At 29.6% G+C, this 23,576-nt stretch overlaps 2 protein-coding genes across 11 annotated transcripts in view; both read left to right on the forward strand.

Annotated features, from left to right (window-relative positions):
• Positions 1-17,880, forward strand: part of LOC129943429 (sodium/potassium/calcium exchanger Nckx30C) — a 213,152-nt gene extending 195,272 nt beyond the window's left edge. For all 10 annotated transcript variants that reach the window (XM_056052868.1, XM_056052867.1, XM_056052869.1 and 7 more), the window contains one exon: positions 9,651-17,880. In XM_056052868.1, coding sequence (XP_055908843.1) covers positions 9,651-9,891 — 241 coding nt within the window. In that variant the 3' untranslated portion in view covers positions 9,892-17,880. The remainder of the gene's footprint in view (positions 1-9,650) is intronic.
• A 2,508-nt stretch (positions 17,881-20,388) lies between these two features.
• LOC129943435 (uncharacterized) lies at positions 20,389-21,699 on the forward strand. The gene is made up of 5 exons (XM_056052881.1): positions 20,389-20,805; positions 20,874-21,034; positions 21,124-21,223; positions 21,292-21,342; positions 21,464-21,699. The coding sequence occupies exons 1-5, from the start codon at positions 20,692-20,694 to the stop codon at positions 21,545-21,547; spliced, it is 510 nt and encodes a 169-aa protein (XP_055908856.1). The 5' UTR covers positions 20,389-20,691; the 3' UTR covers positions 21,548-21,699.
• The last annotated feature ends 1,877 nt before the right edge of the window (positions 21,700-23,576 follow it).

Below are 23,576 nucleotides of genomic sequence, written 5' to 3' on the forward strand. Positions count from 1 at the left end.
ATATCGGCGCCTCTTCTGTTTCGTACATCCAAGAGACTGCTCGTAAAACGTCGACTAATCACGAAGTGGTCGACACCCAGCTAATTTTATGACACAGTTTGTGTTCAAACATAGTGCCACCAATCACAAGGCTATTGGCGTTGCAGAAGTCAATGAACCTCTCACCATTATCATTGCAATTGCCGACTCCGTGAACATCCATCACATTCCTTAGCCCGTTGTTGTTACTGCCAAGCTTAGCATTGAGGTCTCCCACAACTAAAATAATATCTCCGCGGGGAGTGTTGTTGTAGACGGATCCCGGTTGACTTCACTTCCTTCATCAAGAAGCGTCCTCACATTCCAGAAACCAATCTTTGTCTATTTACAATAGCTATGTTATCGTAGGCGTAATTTCGGTTTCTGAAGCGGTATGTATTTCAGTTACGAAGAGTGCTAATCTCCGTAATCTATCCTGAAGAGTCAGGAGACTTCGCCCTTGCAATTTTTGCTAACTTATGTATACAGGGATACGCAAATCATTGCCCGAAGGCCACCACGAGGAGGTAAAGCAAGAAGTTCGACATGGCCAGAAAGTTGCATTGCTGGCAAGTTTTAGGCAATCACCAACTACCCGATCTGCCTTGCCGCAGGCATCCCAACAAAGAAGAGAAATATTCCTCGAAACTCTGTCTTGAAATAATAAATGAATTTAAGATTCTTCTAATTTTGTGTATTCAAGTAATACTATCCGGGCAGCTCTAATATTAAATAATTTTTGAAACCTGTCAACTTTAAGAAAAAATTTCACAGTTTTCCAGTTAACTTCACTTACAATAACATTTTTTCAGAAAAACTGTCGATAAAGCTTATTTAATTTATATTTTCAAAATGTACAATCCTTTTTACAGACCAACGGTAGTCTTAGCCATAAGCTACAGAGTATGATCGTTGAGCGGTATCGATGGCACTCTCCTTCATTCTATTCTCTAGTAATTAAAGAATTGTACAAATGTTTAAGTTAAAATTATTCTAGATTTTGACAACTATTTAAAAGAACAACTTAATTTGCCTTACTCCTGCTAATCCTGATTTACCTTGTAACGCCTACCGTCGATCGAAATGTGATTCCCGATTAAGTTTCCTGCTCTTTCTTTAAAACGGCTTCTTTAAGGAGTTCTTAATCCCTTACATTTCGCTCACAAAGGAATGGTTGAATGAGCCTGGTTCTCTATATCAGCTGTAGTTCCGCAAAATGATATATCAAAATTCTTGTCTCGCCTGTCACCTGTCACAGTTTGCTTGATAAAATGGTCACTTTCAAAATGAAGAACGTGAAATTAAATCTGATTTCATCCATTCCCTTAAAAGAATAAAATTATTACAAAAATATTTAATTTATGTTTTTCCATCCATCAATTCAATTCTGTGATTTTCTATTGAATTCAAATACTGACATAACAAAAAAGAGAATGGTTTGTTATGTCAATATGATGCCGTCATTGTCATCAAAGTCAGACGGCCAATGAATGACGCTGTAGCCAGTCTCATATAGAAGTCATTGAATACACAACCGTGAACAAAATGAAATAATCTCATCACACCAAATCTTTTCCAACAAAGCAAACGGCTACGGTGAATCCTTGTTTTCAATTTTTTGTTTTTCATTCATAAAATAGTTATCAAGTATATTCAATCCTTTTTTCGGTTTGAAAAGAGCCTGGTCATGAGCGAACGATTCGGAAGGACTACGACTAGGACTAGGACACAAACACAGCAAAGTGAATGTACACTTTGTATGAGAATGCTCTCGCCTTCTGCCATACCACAAAAATGTCCTAAGGACATAAAAAAAGGAAACAGAAAACCAAATAAAATAGAATGATATGAATGGATGAGAATTTAAATTGAAAATACATTTTTGCACAGTATTTTGAAAAAAGGAAAAATTCGAAAGGACAACAAAATGAAAAAAAAATGCATAAATAGAATTTAGAAGACTTAAGTGCCTATGTTGAGGTTATTGATTTTTGGTAGTAGAGAAATAAAAGAATCCTTGAAAATAGTGACCAATCATAATAAAGTGACCTGGAAGTTTTTGTTTTTGTAAGATGAAAGATTATGAACTGATCGGATATGTATACAACATTCATGCCTAGGTAGGCAGGTATTGGAAATCAAATTAGACTGGGATTTTGACATTCTGTCGTCTGCCTCATAGAGAGATAAATTTTTTGGTTTGAAATCACTTCTATTGAAAAAGTAACATATAATCTGAAAACATACGTGTGAAAGATTTAAAAAACATCCTTTAAATTAATAAGTGTTTAATTTTATTTTTTATAATGACTTAGAATTGTTTAGAAACATCTTAAGCTACTTATTGCGTTTAGGATATTTGTTAAGAACTTGAAATAATAAATAATCTGGTAGATAATTTTATGACATTTTTTTTTTAATATAGTTTATGGTATTGGTGCAGTACACGAGGTTTGTGCGTTGGACTGTCATGCCAGAGGTGCTGGCGGACACAATCCTGTATGTGCCATCTAAAGTTTTTTTCACAGGTTCTGGCTCTTTCGAGGAATTGACAAATCCTTCAAGAGATATTCTTGTTATGAAAAATGCTTTCTCAAATTATCCGTTCGGTCCCCTACATCCCTGACAACATTATTTCCACGCTAATGACAACATTATTCTCAACGGACCGTTGCTCCACCTACTTTTTTATTTTTTCGGTATTGATGAAGAAATATTAAATAATAACTAACACGCCATTGGTAGAGAAATTGCATTTGAAGAAGTTGAATACTGTTCTTAGGGAGGCAGACCATAAGGATCACCCTAATAAATACCAAAAATGGAATGAAATTATGTTGAATTGATTCAATACGAGTTTCCTGAGTTTCTCAAAATGAAATTCCAAACTTGTGAAACATGTTCAAAATGAATCCGAAAATGGCAATTGTACAAAGAAGAAGTAATATAAAAATTATTAATTTCGTTTGCGTAGAGATTAATTATACCAACCATAGCCCTTTCTTCACTTACAATAAAATAAATGTTGCTCGTGTGTGTAAATTTAATGGTGGAACAGAACTAAATTAAAGTAATTAATTCAGTGAAATGTAAAACTATCAAAAGAATACGACCATGGGTGGACATTATTATTTTAAAATCTTCATGTCATCAGCTAAAGAGAATCTTACTTAAGAGCAAACACGACGTCTGGGGAACACCAGATTGAGCAATAAATTTTTGAAATAAAATTTCTAAATTTTTCTTGTTATAATCTTTTTTATCGTAAGATTTGATCCGAGCGAAGAAAAATTGTGGAAGAGCTTCAAGTTTGATTAAAATAATTCTCTGGCTTAGTTGCTCAAAAAGCTTTAGAAAAGTCAGTGAGTATACTCTCTATGCAGAGAAGTTGGGTATTTCTTACAACACCTTTTGCCGTAGCTGTAGTGGCCAAAGAGAAAGTGAAACGATAATCCATTTCATCTGCAAATGTCCTGCTTTGGCAAACACTAGAATGAAATACTTTGCAAAAGCATTTTTTCAAGAACTTGATGAGCTATCTGAGACAAAGATTAGAGACCTAATCTTTTTTCTCAATGCGACAAAATGGCTCTAACATAATCGCTATGAAGCTTCTCTATAAATCTATCCCTTTCAATCAAAGGTCAAACGAGTTTTTGGTATCAAAACGGTACACTACAGCGCTAATTGGATCTCAGGCTAGGTTGCCTTGAGATCGCCATTTCTACCTACCATACTCACTATATAGTCAAATTCTTACTACTTTTCTAAAGCATTTGAACATTTATTTGAGAACGTGAGAAGATTTGTTGTTGTTCGTTGTCTCATGAATCCGTGTTGCTGTTCGCAAATGAAATGTTTACTAACAAATGTAACACTCTCAGAAACAACTTGTTCAAACAGATATGTCCGCCTTGTCCGCTTTCTTAAATATTGGTGTACAAAATAGAAACGACTTTTTCAATATACCTGGACATTTTTCGGGGTTCAACTAAAACACTTTTACACACTTGTAATACTATGTCGAAATTGAATCGGGACCTACTGAACAGTCATTCTTAAACACACAAAAAAGATCTAGGACAGCTGATTTACGAAAAGGAGTGTAAGTTAAGAAAATATACTTCATCAACAACGTCGGAACTAATAATAAATGTTTTTCCTTTCGATTAGTCAAATATTTCCTACGTTTTTCAATGTATCGAAAAGTTCTTATTTGTCGACAAAAACAAAAACCCAATAAGATGTGGCGAAAAGATGCAATTAAATGGAAATTAATTTAGCGGCAAAATAAAATGAGCTGTATGATCCGCCTGAAAGGATTGTCTTAGCTCCATATTCGCCAATTTTGCTTATTAACGAACCCATTTAACCAGAAATGGCGAAGGGCAAATGTTGGCAAAAGAAACGTTGGAACAATTAATGAATTAGTCTTTTAAGCACATTGTAAACAAAACGGATCTCCTTTACTAGTTGAAACATTTGGGGGTTTGAGACAAATAATCGCTATGATCATTTTAGAAGAAGTCTGCGTCTTAGTGCCAAAGCAGAACATGAATATGAACTCGTCCTTTTGCATCCATACAAAATCGAATGCAAGAGCTCCAAGTCAAAATGCATGTTTGCTTACTAAGAAATTCCCTTTAACGACACCTATAATGAAGCTAAAGTATAATCTTCCAAAAGAAATTAGTCCCTCTTAGCTTTAGCATCAAGCTTTGGCAGAATTAGTTTTGTTGAAAGAGTAATGTGGTGTTAGTCTATCTGTGGTTCGGTTTCTCTATATGGTTTCTCGGTTTCTCTATATTGTGTCATGCTTTAGCATAATGTCATGCTTTAGCATAAGGTTACAGATATCCAAGGCTTTACCGATTTGTTTGCCATCAAAAGTAAAGTAGTTACATTTTAACAAGTTGGTCAACTTTGCAGTTTCATAAAATGCCTGTTTTTCCATCTCCGCAAGAGACGATCGACTATTTTGGACTTTTAGTGTATTTATAGAGAAAGATTCCAATAATTGTACGGTGGCTTGAAGTCAGTATCACGATTTCTTTGTCTTGTTTGATGTACAGAAGTTCTGCTCGAACACGCGTGATTAGGAAAACTAAAGGAAAGTCCGTCATTGTTTTTGGATCCATCTGTATAAAAGCGAATCATTTCGTCTGCTATTGGAGTTGTTTCAAAGAAACCTCAAAGAATGATCTTCCTTTTGATTCTTAAATTAATGAATTACTTGATTTACAAGATTTTCAAATTTTGAGCAAAACTTAAAGACTTATATGTAAGAAATTACCTCAGGAGCTATTGTATAAGAAGTTAAATAACATTTTCGCATTTCTAGACATTGCATCTGTATAAAGTTATTGTAGCGCTGTTTTCTATTCGTTGATACTCAAAAGACTTTATCTTAACATTAAAGCATAGTCCTCTTTTCATCAGAGAGGCCAACACCGCCTATTAGACGTTGAAAAGTGTTTTTTCCTTTATTTACGACATTATATTCCATATATCCACCTTTCACACGACGAATAAAACATCTGCACAAAGATTTATAATCCTTAAGGTAGTTGAGTGGAAACAATCTCCATAAATTAAACCTTATATAAACTGAGATAAATTTCGCGGCATTTCGCTGTTATTGTTTTATTAAAAAAATAAAAATGAACATTTTTAAGACAATCTACTAAATTATGCAGTTTGAAATATCCTTTTTTTCTACCTATGTATACTCTTATATGTATACAAGATACTATATATGTACATTGTCCTTTTTTCGATTTGCGAAGTAAAATTACGCGAAAATAAATAGAATTTAGGACACCATCCTTGCAAGCTGTTAAAATAAAATTCCGATATAAATCATTTTTATTCGTGCATATGGTGACGGTTTTTAGTATTAAAAGCAAAGGAATAAAAAACGACAGCAAATAGAAGAAGTTAAGATTTTTTTAAATATTTAAAATGTTTTGAAGTGAGGCTAATTGGTTATCAGAGTTTTAGCGATTATAAGCGCACAATTATGAAATTAATTATATATTTAAAATATCTTAAGTGTGTTACCGTTTTGTGAAATCTGAAGTTACATGTTTTAATCAAAATCAAACGTTCATCAAATCTTCTTCCTCTAGAGGTTCTGCTTAGTCTCATTATCAAAGTTTTTCAATTAGTAATTCGTGGTGGATAAGTCAAAACATCTCTCACCAAACACTTTTTAGAAAAGCTGAACAATTGTATTAGCCAATTTCTGAGTGGCTACAATTCCTATATACTCGTACATATGTGTTAATAGCCTAGGAATTGTCCCGATATATTGGAATTATGCAATTTTAAATTTAATATTTTTCAGAAAATATTTCAAATGTATATTTCTTCTATAGTCATTGCCTTAAGAAATATGCATTTACATACATATTCAAAGTTCTCAAATTATTTACAATAGACTGTTTCAAAAAACCTAAAATGTCTTTGATTTTCAATTCAACTAACTAGTATTGCCATAAATTCTGTTACATACATAACTTCAAGACTGCTGTTCAAAACATTTATTTGAATAAAATGGTTATCTATTTTTTTAAATATTTAAAGCATTCAATTTGGTGTTAATTTGGTTTCAGTTTCGCTTCTGTTACCATGAAGTGATGCGATAAAGAAAGTAGAATAGCAATTATTGCCTTACATATGTACGATTATGAATGCAGTACGGGAACGAATACCTTTAGAAGAGGAATGTCCTGAGAATTAGATATATTCATTAAATCCAATGCTTATTAGATAGCATCAACACATAAAGGGCTATCGACGCTCTAAACACCATTTGTTAACACCTTGACTGTTAAAAGTTATTGTGGAAAGAATCAAAGGTCATTTTCAGTGGCTCGCAAGAAATAAGCAGGAAATAAAGATTTTAACGTTGAAGAAGTTTATAACAAAGATATCGATACCATTTATGCGATTTCATTATATTCAAGTTAAATTCTGTAACAGTTCGATTAAAAGGCTCACTCCAAAGGGTCCCCGCCAGTTTTGAGAACGATTGTGAAAACGGTTGTTTGATGTGGTAAAATTGTTAAAGGCTAAACAAATATTCTAATAGATTATTTATAGATAAACTAACATTCCTTAAGATTATTTTTGTGGTCAGAATTATATAGCGCGCCTTTAAGTCTTCTTACAGCAATTTTAAAGTTCTTATGATAGAGCTTACAAAAGCAGTGTAAAAAATATCAATAGAAACAGTGCGGTGATACTTTACGAGTAGATTGAGGGCCACAGCGCTTAAGGGCTTTCTTCAAAGCTGAGAAAACTTCTTTTTTTATTAAACTAATATTATGGCATTGTTAAAAAAGAGAAGCAATAATTAAATTTCATGGTCCGTTTCCGTTCTTTTTTTTTGATTTGATGTATTTAAATATTTTATTTAAAAATAGTATTTATATTTAGTATATAGTATTTATATTTTTCAAAACAATTTAGTTATGATTTATAAACTACTAATTTTTTTTAAGTAAGTATTAAGGTTATCCAAGTTAAACCACTTGTACCTCTTTTCAAAAGATTGTTTTTGTATATTTCTTATCAAACAGTATTGATTTCAGACTTTTAACCAAATCGGTCACAGACTTAAGATAAAGACGAGTTCTTGGGTACTGCTTAAAAATGTTTATTAATGTTCTACAAAGAAGGCTGATGGACAATACCATAATGTATATGCATATTAAACCACATTATATATTTTATACGATTGTTTTTGTTCACCAAAAAAAACAAAATTACTGCTTTTTTGTTTAACAAATAATATAATAAGGAAATGTGTGATAGAACTGTAATAGTTAAAACGTGGCTTCTTTCCAAAAACAAGAAATTCTGTTCTTGTTAAAAATAAATTAGTTGGCGCATCAGTCCGTTGAGAACTAGGGGATATTGACTTGACTCTTAAGCATTCCTGTGTGCGAGCACTGTTGTGAGGGTTGGAGGGGGCCTACAATTTTAAACAGAATCTGAACGGCTACCCGTGAAAAAACTTTAGATGTCACAGGCAAGTATTGAACCCAAGACCTTTTGGCATGACAGTCCAATGCACTAACCATCATGTCACTGGTACTGCTAGGGGATAATACTACCCTTTTTATGCAGAGACACAACAGGAGAGAGTGTGTGAAAGGAGATGTCCGTGAACATTCGTTTTGAATTCCTGAATATTTCAATGACTAGGAAAGACTGAATGTGGTAAGGCACGTCTGCGTAGTAAAGAATAAATCTTTGACGTTATGAATGAAATCAGACTCAAGGGTATACTGATGAGCATTCCTAGAAGCACATGTATTACGGTTGAACTGTTTAAGGGGAGGAAGGCAGCTGGCTATTTCTCTAGATCATACATTGTTAAAAAAAAACCGTAATAAAAGTTATTCAAGCGACGTGAATTAACCAATGATGTTCAAGAGGCTTAAATAAGTTTCAGGAGAACCAGCCCAGAGATGGGAGAGGGGTATAAGGACTTCTTACATCGCATTAGGAAACCCAAACATCATGCTGCATTTTCAGTGACATCATATGTGATTGTTCCACAAGAGCTGGTTGGTTTCCGCTACAAAATACAGTCCTGTGATTGCGGTTTCCAGACTTGAACCCATGCAATATTACTTGTATTGAACGGTCCAAAAGTTAATTACTAATCTAACGAAGGAGGGATTCATCTAAACCAGAGGCACGTACATATTTTCGATAATAGAGATGACAAACCGTATCCAAAGCTTATGAAATATTAACGGCAATAATCTTCTGTTTTCGAGATATTTCTTGAGCTGATAATTAATCAGCGTTTCCATAAACTGGAAACTCCGCACTATAGCTGAAGAGTAAGGCAGATGAAAAGGCTTACACAGTGGTTTTGCAAACTTTGAAGAACAACTCTCAAGTACAAGCGAATTTATAACACTCACAGTTAGCGTTTAATTGTTAACGATCAGCCTAGCAAATAGATTAGCTTTCTCTTAATGCCTAACAGCATTATCTGGAGCAAATGTGGGTCATGTTTAAATTTGTTCCGTCGAATATGTGTGTTGGAAGCCTTCCCGGCTCGCTTAAACTTTTTCCGGGTTTCCTCAATAGAGTTGGGTTTATAGCAATTGAAGATCGAATCAAACCAAACTTTTTTCTTAGATCTAAAATTGCTCATTCTCATTAGCTTCAGGAGCACTATCGAGGAAACATATGGATGAGCTAAAGGTCCTGAAATAATTATTGACACCTTCCTTGTTGGCTTTCTGGTATTGCCAATCGATTCTCTAAGGAGACTTTTCTTCAACTTTACAGTTTTGTATCCAGAAATTAACATATATAATTATGGTCATATATTCCTATAAAAGCTATTCAGGGTCAGAGCTAAGAAACATTTTTTAATTTAAAGAACATTTTGTTATAAATATTTTGTAAAACGTTTAGAAATATTGACGCACGGGCACGAATGGGAAGTTATCCCAACATTTTTAAATGTTATTTTGAAAAAGAATTGTATTGTGGCGTACCATCCAGACAAACCATTTTATTATCTTGACTATTTTAACATTTTAATTAACATACAGAAAACAAATTGAGTTAACAACATTTTGTTTAAATTTATTTATTTCTAGATTACCAATACCATGGCTTCTCTATGGCATCATTTACGATGCACCCGTCGAAGTAAATTCAGTTGGAATGGTCTGTTCTATAACAATACTCTTCATGATGTTACTATTTGTAGTAATGTCAATTGCGTGTTTCCGCTGGAAAATGAATAAAGGTCTTGGCTTTACAATGTTTTTGTTATATTTCGTATTCGTAGCTGTTTCGCTCATGTTCGAATACAATATTATAGTATGTCCAGTGTAAAAGGCATTATTACTCTAACTTATACTTATATAACAAAATAAAAACCTTTATATGTAAAACAAAAAAAACTATATATAAACACACACACAGAACTCTTTCAAAAACATTATTATATATAAACAACAAAAAAAATATGAATAAAAACACAACTAAAAATTAAAAATTTTAGATTAACAAAATTTTAAAAAATTTATAAAAAAAAAACAAAAAAACAAAACCACTAACTTCCCTCTTACATTAAAATATATATACTTATATATAAAAATATATATTTCTCATGTTAGGTGAGTTCTTTTATGTTAAATAATTTCACTCATTATCAATTGATTAATTATAACTTTAATGTTATAGATTATATTTATATATAATTTTATTTATATACATATAAGTATATTTACATATATAGTATATGTAGGTATATGAAACAACCTTATCAACAAATGAAAAATTAAAAAAAAAAAAACAAAAATATCTTGTAAACAAAATAAATGAACAATACCATCGTTTTATTGATTGACTTTAAACAAAATTTTATTTTAAGTAATTTATATATATATATATAGATAAGCGATTAAAGTATTATATATACATATAATATATAAAATTATTACTATTATATACTAGAACAAACATTTCAAATCGATTCATACTTTAGTTTTTCTTTTGTCAATATATAAACAAATATAAATTTAAAGAAAAAAATAAATACGAAAAGCACAATTTTTCAGTGAAACGAAAACAATAAAATAGCAAAAATAAAAACAAAGAGAAAAAGAAAATTATGAAATTCTCTCTCGTAAATGAAAGTAAAATTATTGCAGTTTTAAAATCAATATTAAATACCAGCACAAGATACGATTTAATTATTAATGTTTGTTCCCTCTGTTCGTTTGCTTTGATTTATATTCAATTGAAATATGATTTTAATCAATTTTCTTTAAATAAAATAAAACAAATTATTTTTTCTGTCATTAGTTATTGATTTTTCTTTATTTTTAATAACAATTTATTGATTGATTGAATTATTTTTAAAATAAAAAAAAAATCTATATAGTCAAATTTATCATAAACTTTAAAAAATGCCTCAACTATGTATAGATAAAATTTATTTAAAAACAAAACAAAAAATCATTAAATATACTCTACTTCACACTTAACTATAAAGGTCTTAGATAAAAAAAATTTAAAACTTTAATAAGATTTGAACTTAAATCAATTTCTTAATTAAAAGCCTAATTTTAAAAGCGCTTGACTTAATTTTATTTGCTAAATTAATAAATAAGTAAAATACGTATTATTAGTAAAATTATTCTTAAAAATACATTTATGAATTTATTTTGTTTTGTTTGCGATTGTTTTCCTTAAATTTCTCCTCTTCGAAATTTGAAAGTTAAGAAAATTATAAATCCTTGAACTTAATATCTAAAATATCTTGTTGCTTTTAAAATTGTTTATTTGAAATATAAATTGTGATAAATCATTGTACCGTTTGTGGTAAAGTTCCCTTGTTCATATATTAAAAAAGCATTAACACTATGAATTCGAGCACTAATTTTTCAATTTCATTTTTGTTTTTATGAGTGTTTTATTTTTAATATTCTCTCTTAAAAATAAATTTTAAAAAACTTTGCAATATTATAAACTTAAAAAAAAAAAACAGATAAACAGTTAAACCCTGCAGTTTTTCTTGCGAATAAATAATATTAAATATAAAAATACGAAACATAAAAATAAACTTCTCTGCCAATTTTTCTATAAAGAAACATAGTACTTTCGCAAAATAAAATATAAATCAAACATAATAAAAAAAAATTAAAATCCAAACCAAAATTCTAGCAAATTACAAATATAACAAGTTTAAAACAAAAGCATATGTATGTATATATATACATATATGTTAAAAGAAAAATACGGAAATACAAAGAAAAATACATATTTTATAATATGAAAGCAATAATTAATTATAAAGTGTTTATATAAATTATATACATTTAAAGAAAAACAAAACATGAAAGAAACAAGTTACTTGGAATTTTTTTAAGAACAAAATAAACGACGATAAAATACAAAAAAAAATTATATATACATACATATATATAGAATGTACTAAATTGTAGGTATAAATTAATGAAAATGTGACACTCTTTTTCCTATATGATTGTTTTTCTATTTTAATTTGGGTTTTTAATTTACCATAGATCTTTTGTTATGTTTTTTAAAGCTAAAACATATCTTTAAAAAAAAACACACATTGCTTCAAACTACATTTTTAAAAAAAGTATGTTTATTTCAATTATAAAAATATAAAATTTTTAAAAAGGTGTATACAATTACTTATATACAAAAAAATATAATTCGAATACAAAGTTTATGCACCAACAAATAAATAAACAAACTAAAGAAAATAAAATTAAAATTGAAATTAAACTTAAACTTAAAATTATTATTAAACTTAAAATTTTAAACTTTAAAATGTATCTTTAGAAAAAAAGGAAAATAACTTTTCTTCTGTTTTAAGTTCTATTGTTTGTTAAACATTAAAACATAAATAACAACACAAATTTTCTTATGAATTTGCCTTAAAAAAGAATGTAAACATTATTTTTTATTATTTTAAACATTATTTATTTATAAACATACATATATATTCAATCTTTACATTTGTGTAAACAATCTTCTCGAGAAAATCATTTCAAAACGTTATATTTTATAGATGAAGAACTTAAAGGCGCTAAAGTCGTAAAATAGTTAAGTTAAATTGCGAAAAATCTTTTTAGTCCTTAAAACAAATTAAAATCTTATTAACGTAGAAATGTCATCAAAACTGACAAATGAAATTTCGATTTAGTTTCACTTTTGCTTTAGAGGTAACGAGAACTTGTCAAACGTACCTCATTTACGTCAAGCTGACATTTTGATAGCAAAAATCGAAATACCAAGGAAGCGCTTTAAACACATCCAATACATATTTGACATTTGAATTCTGTGATTTTGTGTATTTGAACAATACTCTATAGGTGTTTTTTTTTTTCAAGTTTAGAGCAGAGACCTGAGCAAAGTCTGAGCACGTTGAGTTCAGTCTGAGCAGAGTTTAGTCTGGACAACTGACCTGTCAATAGTTAAGGAATCTGTCTCTGCTCGGAGCTTAAAAAGAAAAACGCCATACATGAAAACATAAATCCTCAGTAGTTGCAACCTTGGTTTGCCTACAAGATATAACAAGATGTTAACACATCTCTTAATTTTGATTCTTAATTTGAAATTGATTCAAGACAAAAATACATGTTTTCATTGTGGATTTAAAGGTGTCTGGACGACTAATTGAGAATTCACCATCAATATGGCTCCCGTTCGTTTATTTTCATGTCATTTTTTTGTTCTGTCAAAAATTCTTACACTCTGCTTATACTTTACTTTGTGAAGGTACTTCTAGTGCCATGAGGACTTTCCCCCTTAAAATCGATGCAAAGATGGTAGGGTTCGCCATTCCCACAAAGTCAAAACTGGTAAAACAAAGGAGCCCACTTAGCGAAGTCAATACATTTAACCCCTTGTTGGATCGCAGAAAGAGCAGACAAATTGATTAAGAACGGATCAATGCTACATCTCATCACATTTTCTATTAAGAAACATCAAATATCAAATATTTAAGAACTACTAATTCTTTTGCTTTAAACATCTTACATTGTTCGCAGCCAGCGTTTAGTTTTCTACCATTAAAACGATTAAAAGGATCCTAGGACGCAAACTTATATTCTGTTCATAATTTGTTTTTGTTTTAAAAAAATTAAACTACTTTAACAAAAAATGTCACCTTCTTCTTAAATTTGGTTTTATTTAATTTTGTTTAACACATATATTTTAAATTTAAATAACTTTGATTAATTAAAAATCAAAAAACAAATAATATAAATTTCCTCCACATAAAATTTAAAAAAAATTAAAAGGTTTGCTTGAAAATATAATTATAATCAAACTTAACTCTGACTATGTAGGTACCAAAAATTTCATTACATATACATACTTACACACAAAAATAAGTAAAACTCTTCAGCTTTAATAGTAAAACAAAATAAAAAAAAGTTATTTAATTAAATAACTCAAAAATATACACTCTTAACAAAATTTTAAAAAATTAATTACATTTTTTCCCTTAAAAAACTCCATGTAACTTTTTTGCTTAACCAAACAAAATTTCTCTCACTTAAATGAATCTCTTTGAAAAACAAAAAATAAATATTTATAAACAAAATTTCAAACTAATTTTCAAAATATCAAGCGGTAACACAAAAATAATTAAAAAAAAATTCTATAAATTGCGTCCTTAATATTAAAAAGGTGCTTATACTTTTATTTGTTGATAACTTTTTAAACGAAAATACGATTTAAAAAAAGTGTTTCATTAGCCAAGACCGCGAAAAATATGGTTCAATATTAAATTATATTAGAAAAAGGAGTAAATAAAGATTTAACCTGTTAAATATTATTTTTGTTCTTTAATTTTGCTATACCTACACATGAGTTTTAAAATTAAAATTCAAATCAACAATGAAAGCCTTTAATATAAAATTAAAAACAAAAAACAATATATTTAAATGTTGTTATAAGAAACAAACATATATATATATATATATATATTTATATTTAACAAAAAATTAAAAAATAATTCAATATACCAAAAAGGCATAATATAAAAATATATAAATTCTTTTCAATTAACAATAATTAATTTTGCTTATTTAAACTTCGTTTAAAGAATGAAAATATTAAACAAAAAAATGGACTTTTATATTTGAAATTAAATTAAACTAAATACAAATACAGCGGAGGAAGAGAAAAAATAGTTAACATTGTAGCTTAAAAACAAAATATAACATATTTAAATAAAAACAAAATTAAATCATCATATTTTCCTCCGATTCGTATTTAATAAATTTGTTCAGTTTAATTTTGTTTTTAATTTTATTATATCGATCCAAAACTATACAAAATGGAAACTTTCTAATGTTTGTGGTAAATTTTGAAGAATACAAATTAAATTATTTAAAAAACAACAACAACAAAAATAAAAGAATTTTCTTATAACATATCTTCAACATATCAAAAATTGCATTGGAATATTTAATTTTTCTATGTGTACTCATTGTGATCTTCCTTTTAAAACTAAATTTTTGCTGGTATATCATTTTATGAATTTACTATTATTAAATTACATAATATGCATAAATACATTTTTAGCATTATAATAAATATTACAAATAAATAAACAAGATCTAGAACATAGATATAATTGTATTATTAAATATGCAAAAAGTATCTACACACATAAAAGAACGGTTCGATTCGATTGAAGTAATTTTTTAATTTCTTAAATATATAAAATATTGATTTATTTACATTTTATTTACATTATGTTCTTTCAAAATGTCAGTTTGTATTTAATAAAAACTAAATTATTTAAATTTTATCAATTTGAAAATTTTGACGATTGTTAGTAAGCAGGTAGAAGGTATTATCTTAAAGGCCCCATCACATGGTGGTTTTACTTGATAGATTGTGTTGTGGTTACAAAATAACAATTATACAGTTATTTTGAATAACTTACAAGTTTGATAGCATGCCATAAAATAAAGATGACACCCAATAACAACCAACAAAATTAAGATGAACCGTGAGGTGAAATGAGAAATGGTCAAATTGTTCAACTGTATTAAAGTGTCAAAAACCTAAATACATGTTTATTTTAATGGATGACTTAGACATTTCAAATTGCTAAACGTTATTTAGAATTGAATTGCTTTCTTTGTTACCACAGTCGTAGATTTTCAAGAATTGTATAGACTATAAAAAGCATATCCAGAAATTAATTTTCTCTTGTAAAAGTGACAAAATAATGCAAGAAAAACGTTAAAGAATTCAGTTGAAAATCCTTCCCAGTGCAAAAGTATATACTATATTTCGTTTGCCAATTAAGGGAGCAGTTATAACTATCATTGAAATCAATCTGGACATTTTTTTGAATGGATATTTGACTGTGTTAAGTACCCGTGTTGGACTGAGTTCTTGGGTTCAATTTCTGCCTGTTCCATTTAAAGTTTTTTTTTTTACGGGTAAAAACGCTTTCTCAAAAGTAAAACGAACCGTTCCACAGGTTTTTGTTTCAATTTCAAACAATTCCAACGACAGGTTTCTGTCAGAAAAATTTATTCGGTGGATTTCAATCAGGAATTTGTTTTTAATGACAGAAATGTTCAATGATAGCTATAAACAAACTGTCAAAATATTGATTAGTTTCAATGATGAAAACGAATGGGAGCTAAAATTGGTCCCTTAACATCTGTTTTAAATGATCAGTAGTTTGTAAAGTTTTAATAATAGTTAAAATGTTTGTGTTAGTATCGATATGATATTTTTGTGTTTTCTAACTATCAAAACTGAGCTTTTTAATTATTATCCTTTAAATAACTTGCATATTTTTACTATAAATAATATATTTTTTTTAATATATCTTAAATTTGAACCTGTTAATCTAATTTTTCTCAATTTTTACCACAAAATTTGTAAGTTTCAATAAGTTTTATTGTATGGGATCCTTATTAATTCTTTTTTCAATAAGTATTCTTTACAAAAATAAATCGATACCTCTGTTTGAAACCTTAGCAAATAATAGTTCATACGAAGAGAATAAATTTAAAATTAAAGAAAAACAAAAATGAAGACATACATATAGTTATATTATTATACAATTGTGTATAAGTAATAAAATACGCTTTTACTTCATAAGGACTGTATAAAAATTAAAACAAAGAAAAACAAAAATGAAACACACAATTAGGAGTTATTAGTTAATTAAATAATAATATAAATAAATTTAAATACAAACAAAAACAAAAAAAGAAAGAAACATACAACACTTAAGAGTTAAGTTTATAGAATGAAAAATGAGAAAAACAAAAAAACAATTACTTCATATATTATATATACATTAAAAAACAAAAGTTCACGCTTCTATTAAAATTTATAAAGAATTAAATAAAAAACAAAAACTTAAATAAAAAGTATTTATAGGAGGAATGTTATAAACAAAAACAACAAAAAGAATTAAATTAAATCAAATAAAAATTAAATATAACTAATTAAAAAAAAAAAACAAAAACAAAAAAAGGAAAACTTTATTGCATTTATTCATTCGCAAACAAAAAATAATAAAACAAAAAATGTTAAACTATAGTTTTATAGAAGTTTTGATGTAGAAATCGTTTTCATGTTCGTATATATTAAAAATTAATGAAATTGTTTGTTATTTAGTTTATAATAATTTAACTCGGTTATATATATACATTGATAGAAAGTTTCGTTCATACATAATCTTTGATTCAGCCTTTTACTTTTTTTGTTTTTCAAACACAACCGTTTTCAACACTCAGAAACATTTTTAAAAAAGCAAAACAACGATTCAATAACATAAAAAATAAAAAAGGAGTTACTAAATATATAATTTCGAATGTTTTTATTATCGTTTTGTTTATACAAAAAATTATCTAAAAAGCAAACATGTAAAAATCGAAATCATGGTTTTTTAAGAATGAAACAAAATTATACATATATATAAAAGCTGAATTATAATCCCACAACAAAAACAAATCGTATTATACATTATAAAACAAAAACAACAACAATATAATATTATAAAACTAAAAACTAAAAATATATAGAGAAAATGAAGATTAAAAATGAAAAACAAAAAGAAAACGAAACAAAAAATGATGAAGAATTATATTATAATGTTAACTAGTTATGTAGGTCAGTTAAATAATATTTATTATTATTATTATTATTAATTATTAAATTATTATAATTATTACGATTATTATATAACGAATAAAAACAAACAAAACTAACTGAGAACAAAACTAAATTTTAGTAGCTATTGAAAAAGCAAAACATAGCTTAAACATAACAAAAGAAAGTTAAAAATCCAAAAATAAATAAATTAATCAATAAAAAGCTTGATTGAAATGAAAGATTGTTTTTGAACAACAAATTAATAAACAATAAATAATAAAAAAAAAGAAAAACAACAACAACCGATTAAGTATGATTATTTTATTTATAAATAATATTATAGCAAACATTCAAAAAGAAAATTCGATTTGTTTGGTAATAATTGAAATTAATAAAAATATATAAAGTTATCACTATAAATTGAAGAAGAATGATAAAATATATATAAATAAAGATCAACTTAAAAAAAGAAAAACAAAAAACTTAGACTGTGTGTTGTTTTGTTGACTTCAATGAATAAAAACCTAAAAGAATGACAAAAAAATAGAAAAATTTTCAATAAAAATGAATTATGTAAAAATTTATAAAAAGGAATTATATAATAAAATGATGATATAAACAAATAAAATTCAGAAAAAAAGGGAACCCAAAACGAAGATTAAAATATATATAATTTATTCCATTCTAAATAAAAAAAAGTGTGTTTGAATTTGAACGTTTACAAAAGTTTGATCTTCAGCGGAATCTTCGACCTGTCTTACGGATAAATAGTTGAAAACCTCTTAGTTAAATTGTCAAATTGTTGCAATTTGTGACAATTCACAACGCAGTTAGTGAGCTGTTTTTGACGTGATGTGTTGAACTGTCAAAAGTGAATGATGATTTTTTGTCTTGATAGGAAGCAATAATTTAAAACTAATTCGTTATCTAAATATAATTTCAACTGTTCATTTCACTAAATAGTAAACTAATGGTTTTTGTTAATTCCTCTCTTTGATTTTTATTCTTTTGTTGACGTTTCTCAAATTTCTTATTTTGCAATTACATAATTACAACATCAATTTTTTAAAGATTTGAGAATGGAATTTTGACATATGAACAATGTTCAGGTTCAGGCGCATAAAGGATTTGGAAATACGGCAAGTTTCTATTATCTGCCAACTGCCAAAATATTGGCTTACAATTGGAGCAACTTTATTGAATAGTTGACTGGAAAGTTAGTGAAGAAAAGTATCAAATCAAGTCCAGTTATGCCAAAATCACAGCTGATCCCGTTTTTTTTTGTCAAATGAAAACTGAACTGTATTACTCTGTAAGTTATTTATTTTCTGTACAATTTTATTTAATATTTTGTGTAAAAAGGTTTCTTGTCAAAAAGAATAAGTAATATTTATGTTGTTCGAATGTGCCCAATCTTATTTGAACAATAGTACAATGAAGAACAAACGTCAAGACAGCCTAAAATCAACATGACAGAGTACTCAGTTAAACAAAACAAACAATCCGTTAGGACTTTTTTATTTTGAATAAGAATACTAATAGAGTTTTCCATGGTTAACATAAAAGTTCAGCTGAACATAAAATTGTGTTTTAATTTATCTCTGGTCAAAACTTGTTTGTCTCCAATTATAGCGCATTAAATAAGTCTCGACTAGGATTCAGAAGGTATTTTTTACTATTTTTAACTTATTTCTTTTCAAAGAAATGAAAGACTAAGTTTCAACCAGCATTAAATTCATGCTTTCGAGTTGATATCGCTGACATTTGACATCTGTCAAACTCAGATGTCATTGGAAAGTGCTATAACATCAATTGAATGTTGGCAGTTTACGATATCTATTTTATTTACTATCGGCTTAAAAACATTTATCAATGGAACTCGACTTCGTTCATATGGCCACCACAAGCACGTTTGTTGCGGTCGATGACTGGGCCACATTTTGCGTTCCATGCTTGTCTTCTCACATTGCTCTGACAATGACTAACTTAACGTAGTCCCAAAGAAAATAAACTAGAGGTGTTAAATCGAATGAACGGCTGGCTTATTTCTTGAATTGATAACACGCTAAATTTATTTTAACGTGTATTGTGTGGCTTGAGATACCGTCTTCTTGTGGACGAGCCCATGTAGCCAAAAATTAGTTTCGTCAGTAAAGATGATGACTTCACTTGGAGAACACGCGCTATTGCTTCAAATGGTCAATCGACTTAAATTCTTAAGTCAGCTTGATCGTGTATAGGTGTAAGCCAAGATCCATACGCCATAATGATTTCTTAGATATTCCCAATTCTTTGGAACGCTTTGGAATTCACAGATTTGGATCGTTTACTACGGACGCCTGTTGTCTGAATGACACAACAAAATCAAACAACGAATATGTAAACTCAAATTGTTGGGCTCAAAAATGATTGCCTATCTAAGTGTCTGCTAGGTTGAGCATAACCGAGCGCTTTCATAAGAGTTAACGCTCTCAAAGCTGGGAAAGAAAGAAAGGAAATATTTATACTTTTCATCAGACCATGATTGTTCAATGTTCATGTGTTCTCTCTCATGATGAAAATATTGAATATTCTGAATAAACTGAGTTAAAGGGTACGTTCACAAAATAAACACTAATGCATAGTGCCTATTGTGGTTCAACCCTAACTACTACAAGATAAAAAGAACGCGCTCTCAACAAATGTTGACAGCTTTGGTTGTCATTTATCTCTTTTTAATTGCCTGTCAATTGTGAAGTTAAGTGAAATTGTAATTTCTCGAATAAGGACGCTGCCGAAAGTACTAAAGACCAAGCCCTTTTTTGTTTACAAATTCTTCTATTTAATTTATTTGGATTTCAAGTTATCTTATTTGTTTTGTATTTTATCTAAAATAAATGAAATACAAACAAATTCTTCCACATTTCATTCATTAATCACGTTTATTTTGACCGACTACATAATTGGGCGTCAACCACCTCGAATAAACAAACGACGAAGACTCATTTCATCCAATTAACATAAATTATTCTAGTGATGGCAGTGTTAAGTTCATGTTGGTCACCATTCATTTGGTCAAATAATGTTAAATCTGGAAGCTTAGCAGTTGCAGTTTATACTGCTGCATTATCTATCTGCAGCATAACGATGGTGAGACTTGAATTTCATTAAAGGAACCAGAAAGCTTTAAGTAATTGCTTGCTGAATTTATATTGCAGATTGTCTACATGTTACTAGGAGGTGAATCTTCGCAATTATATTCCCCTCTCTTCGAGACAGATGTACGACACTCGATGTTGGTTTACGGAGGATTGTATATCTTTTACTTTTTACTCCTCACCGTCTCATCGTATTTAATTTATGTTGCAATTAGAATCAAGTAAGTTCCTACAAACGTGTGTTTTAAGGGTCCGGTAACCCTCAATCATAATCAGAATTTGATAAAGCAGTTGCCTTTTTATGTTCTAGTACTCGCGGGTGGCTCTTACCTTGGCTTATCCTTGCTGGACTTGGCATTGTTTATCAGCTACTGTTTGGAATTTGGCTCATTGCAGGATATTATATTTATGTAACTTGAATTCTTGTTTTTGAAGGAAGAAACTGGTTAGTAATGATTTTTAAAATATTCCTTTACAGCTGGAGCAAACGCTTTCTGCCTTACTGAACTTTGTTTGGATGTTCTACAACGTAAGTACTCATAGAATTAAAAAAGCTATCACCAAATCGAAAGAACAAAAGTTACAAAAGAATTCTTGATGAAGCTGATTTATTGAGAGTTGTGTTAAAAATCATCATCTTTTTATTTCAGGGATACTGTTGGTTGTGTGTCTTTTCTCAGTATCAAATATTTTTGAAGTATCAAAATCCTAATATTGAACTTCTTATGCCATAATACTGGTAATTATTTTTCTACACAAATATACAAATTACATTAAGCCTTTTAAATAGTTAACAATAATTCCGTCCACAAATAATAAAGTTATAAATTTTATACACAATTTGACTAAATTTAAGTAAGATAATAAATTTTTGTTTTAATTCATACTTTTCCTTGGGTTTAATGAGAGAGAAATCAACAAATGAGTTCATGTGTTTATTTGTTTAAATATATTTATTTGATTATTAGTTAAGTACAAACTTTAACTTAACCTAGAACTTAAGAGCTAATACAAGCTCTAACTTAAACTAGAACTTACGGGGTAGCTTAAGTCAATTTTTGTTTGAGTCAAATTCAAGAGTAGGCCTTTCGAAAGTGATATAAAGATATTTAGTTACATAGAGATTATAAAATTTCTTAGAACCAAGTTTAATAACGCCAAGATAGAAACGCAAATATAGAAAGAGAAGAGTCTTCTAGTACTAAGACTGACATCACAAACTGTAAGGGCGAAGATAAGATCTCCGAAATAACTTTCTTGAGGTACACCATATGACAAGTTTTGCAAGGGAGTTACGAAAAAGAACTCTAAATTCTATTCTCCAAGTATGATCTCAACTTTACTTGCTACCTTAAGTTGGCGCAACAGTCCTGTGTGAACTAGGGCCTTACCTAACAAACTTCTCCAACCAGCTCGGTCCGTAGCTAGATGTCTTCAATTTCGCACTTAAAGTTGGGTTAAGTCACTTTCCACTTGTGCGAGCCACATGATCCACAGTCTTCCTCTACTGCGCTGTCCGGTGGGTGTGGATTCAAAGCCTTCCCGGGCTGGAGCAATGGTTTCCATGAGCTCCACTTGACCCAGCTATCTCAGTCGTTGAACTTTTACCCTACTGGCTCGTCGTTCCATCCTCTCCCCGACTCAGCTTCGATGCATACGGGACCGTAGATCACACGAAGAACTTTTCTCTCGAAACGACCCAAAGTGCTTTCATCCGCTTTTGTCATAGTCCATGTATAGCAGGACGGGGATGACGAGGGTATTATATAGCGACACTCAATTGCTTTCTTCGCCCAAGGAAACAGCGGTTAGCAAGAGTTGTTTTTCGTTTGACTTCAGAGCTGGTGTTGTTTTTTGTGTTCGTAGGGAAGTTTAGGTAAACGAAGTCCTTGACTACCTCAAAGTTACGTCTGCAATGATGACGTTTTGACCGAGACGTGTTGTAGGTCCTTTCTTGGTGACAGCATGTACTTTGTTTTGCCCTTATTAACCGTTAAACCCATATTTGCCGCCTCTGTCTCAAAACTCACAAAAGCCCCATTGACATCACGCTGTGTTCTTCCGATTATGTCAATGTCATCAGCATATGCTAGTAATTGGACAGACTTTTGAAAGATAGTGCCTCTAGTGTTGACGTGTGAGCTCTGCTCTATTCTTTCAAGTACGATGTTAAAAAAATCGCATGACAGCGCATCACCTTGTCTAAAACCTTTTTTGACAAAGGTTCTGTTTAGTTGAATGCAAACTTTATGGAGCAGCGCGGATTCTCCATGGTCATCCTGCACAAATGGACGAGTTTAGCAGGGATGCTCTATATAGCTCGTTCTGCAGATGCTGTCAAATGCGGGCTTGAAGTCGATAACAAGATGGGTGTCGATTTAATGTTCTTGGGTTTTTTCCGGGATCTGCCTTAATGTGAATATTTGATTGACTGTGGACTTTCCTGGGCTAAAACCACAATGATAAAGAATTGGGAGTTTGTTGACGATGGGCTTTAAACGTTCACATATTACGGCAGAGAAGTTTTTTGTTAGCGATGTTAAGTAGACTGATTCATCTATAGTTGATGCAGTTTAGATGGTCTCCTTTTTTCAGAATCGGGCAAGCAATACTGAGGTTCCAAATATCGGGCAAGCTTTCTTCCGACCATATCTTACATATAATTTGTGAATGCTCTTAACCGAATTATCTCCAGTTGCTTTGAAGAGCTCGGCATTCAAGCCATCTGCTTGTTAGACTTCAACTTAGTTGTGGCAATCTTTA

This window comes from Eupeodes corollae, chromosome 1, assembly GCF_945859685.1.
Source record: "Eupeodes corollae chromosome 1, idEupCoro1.1, whole genome shotgun sequence".
Classification (NCBI taxonomy): Eukaryota; Metazoa; Arthropoda; class Insecta; order Diptera; family Syrphidae; genus Eupeodes; species Eupeodes corollae.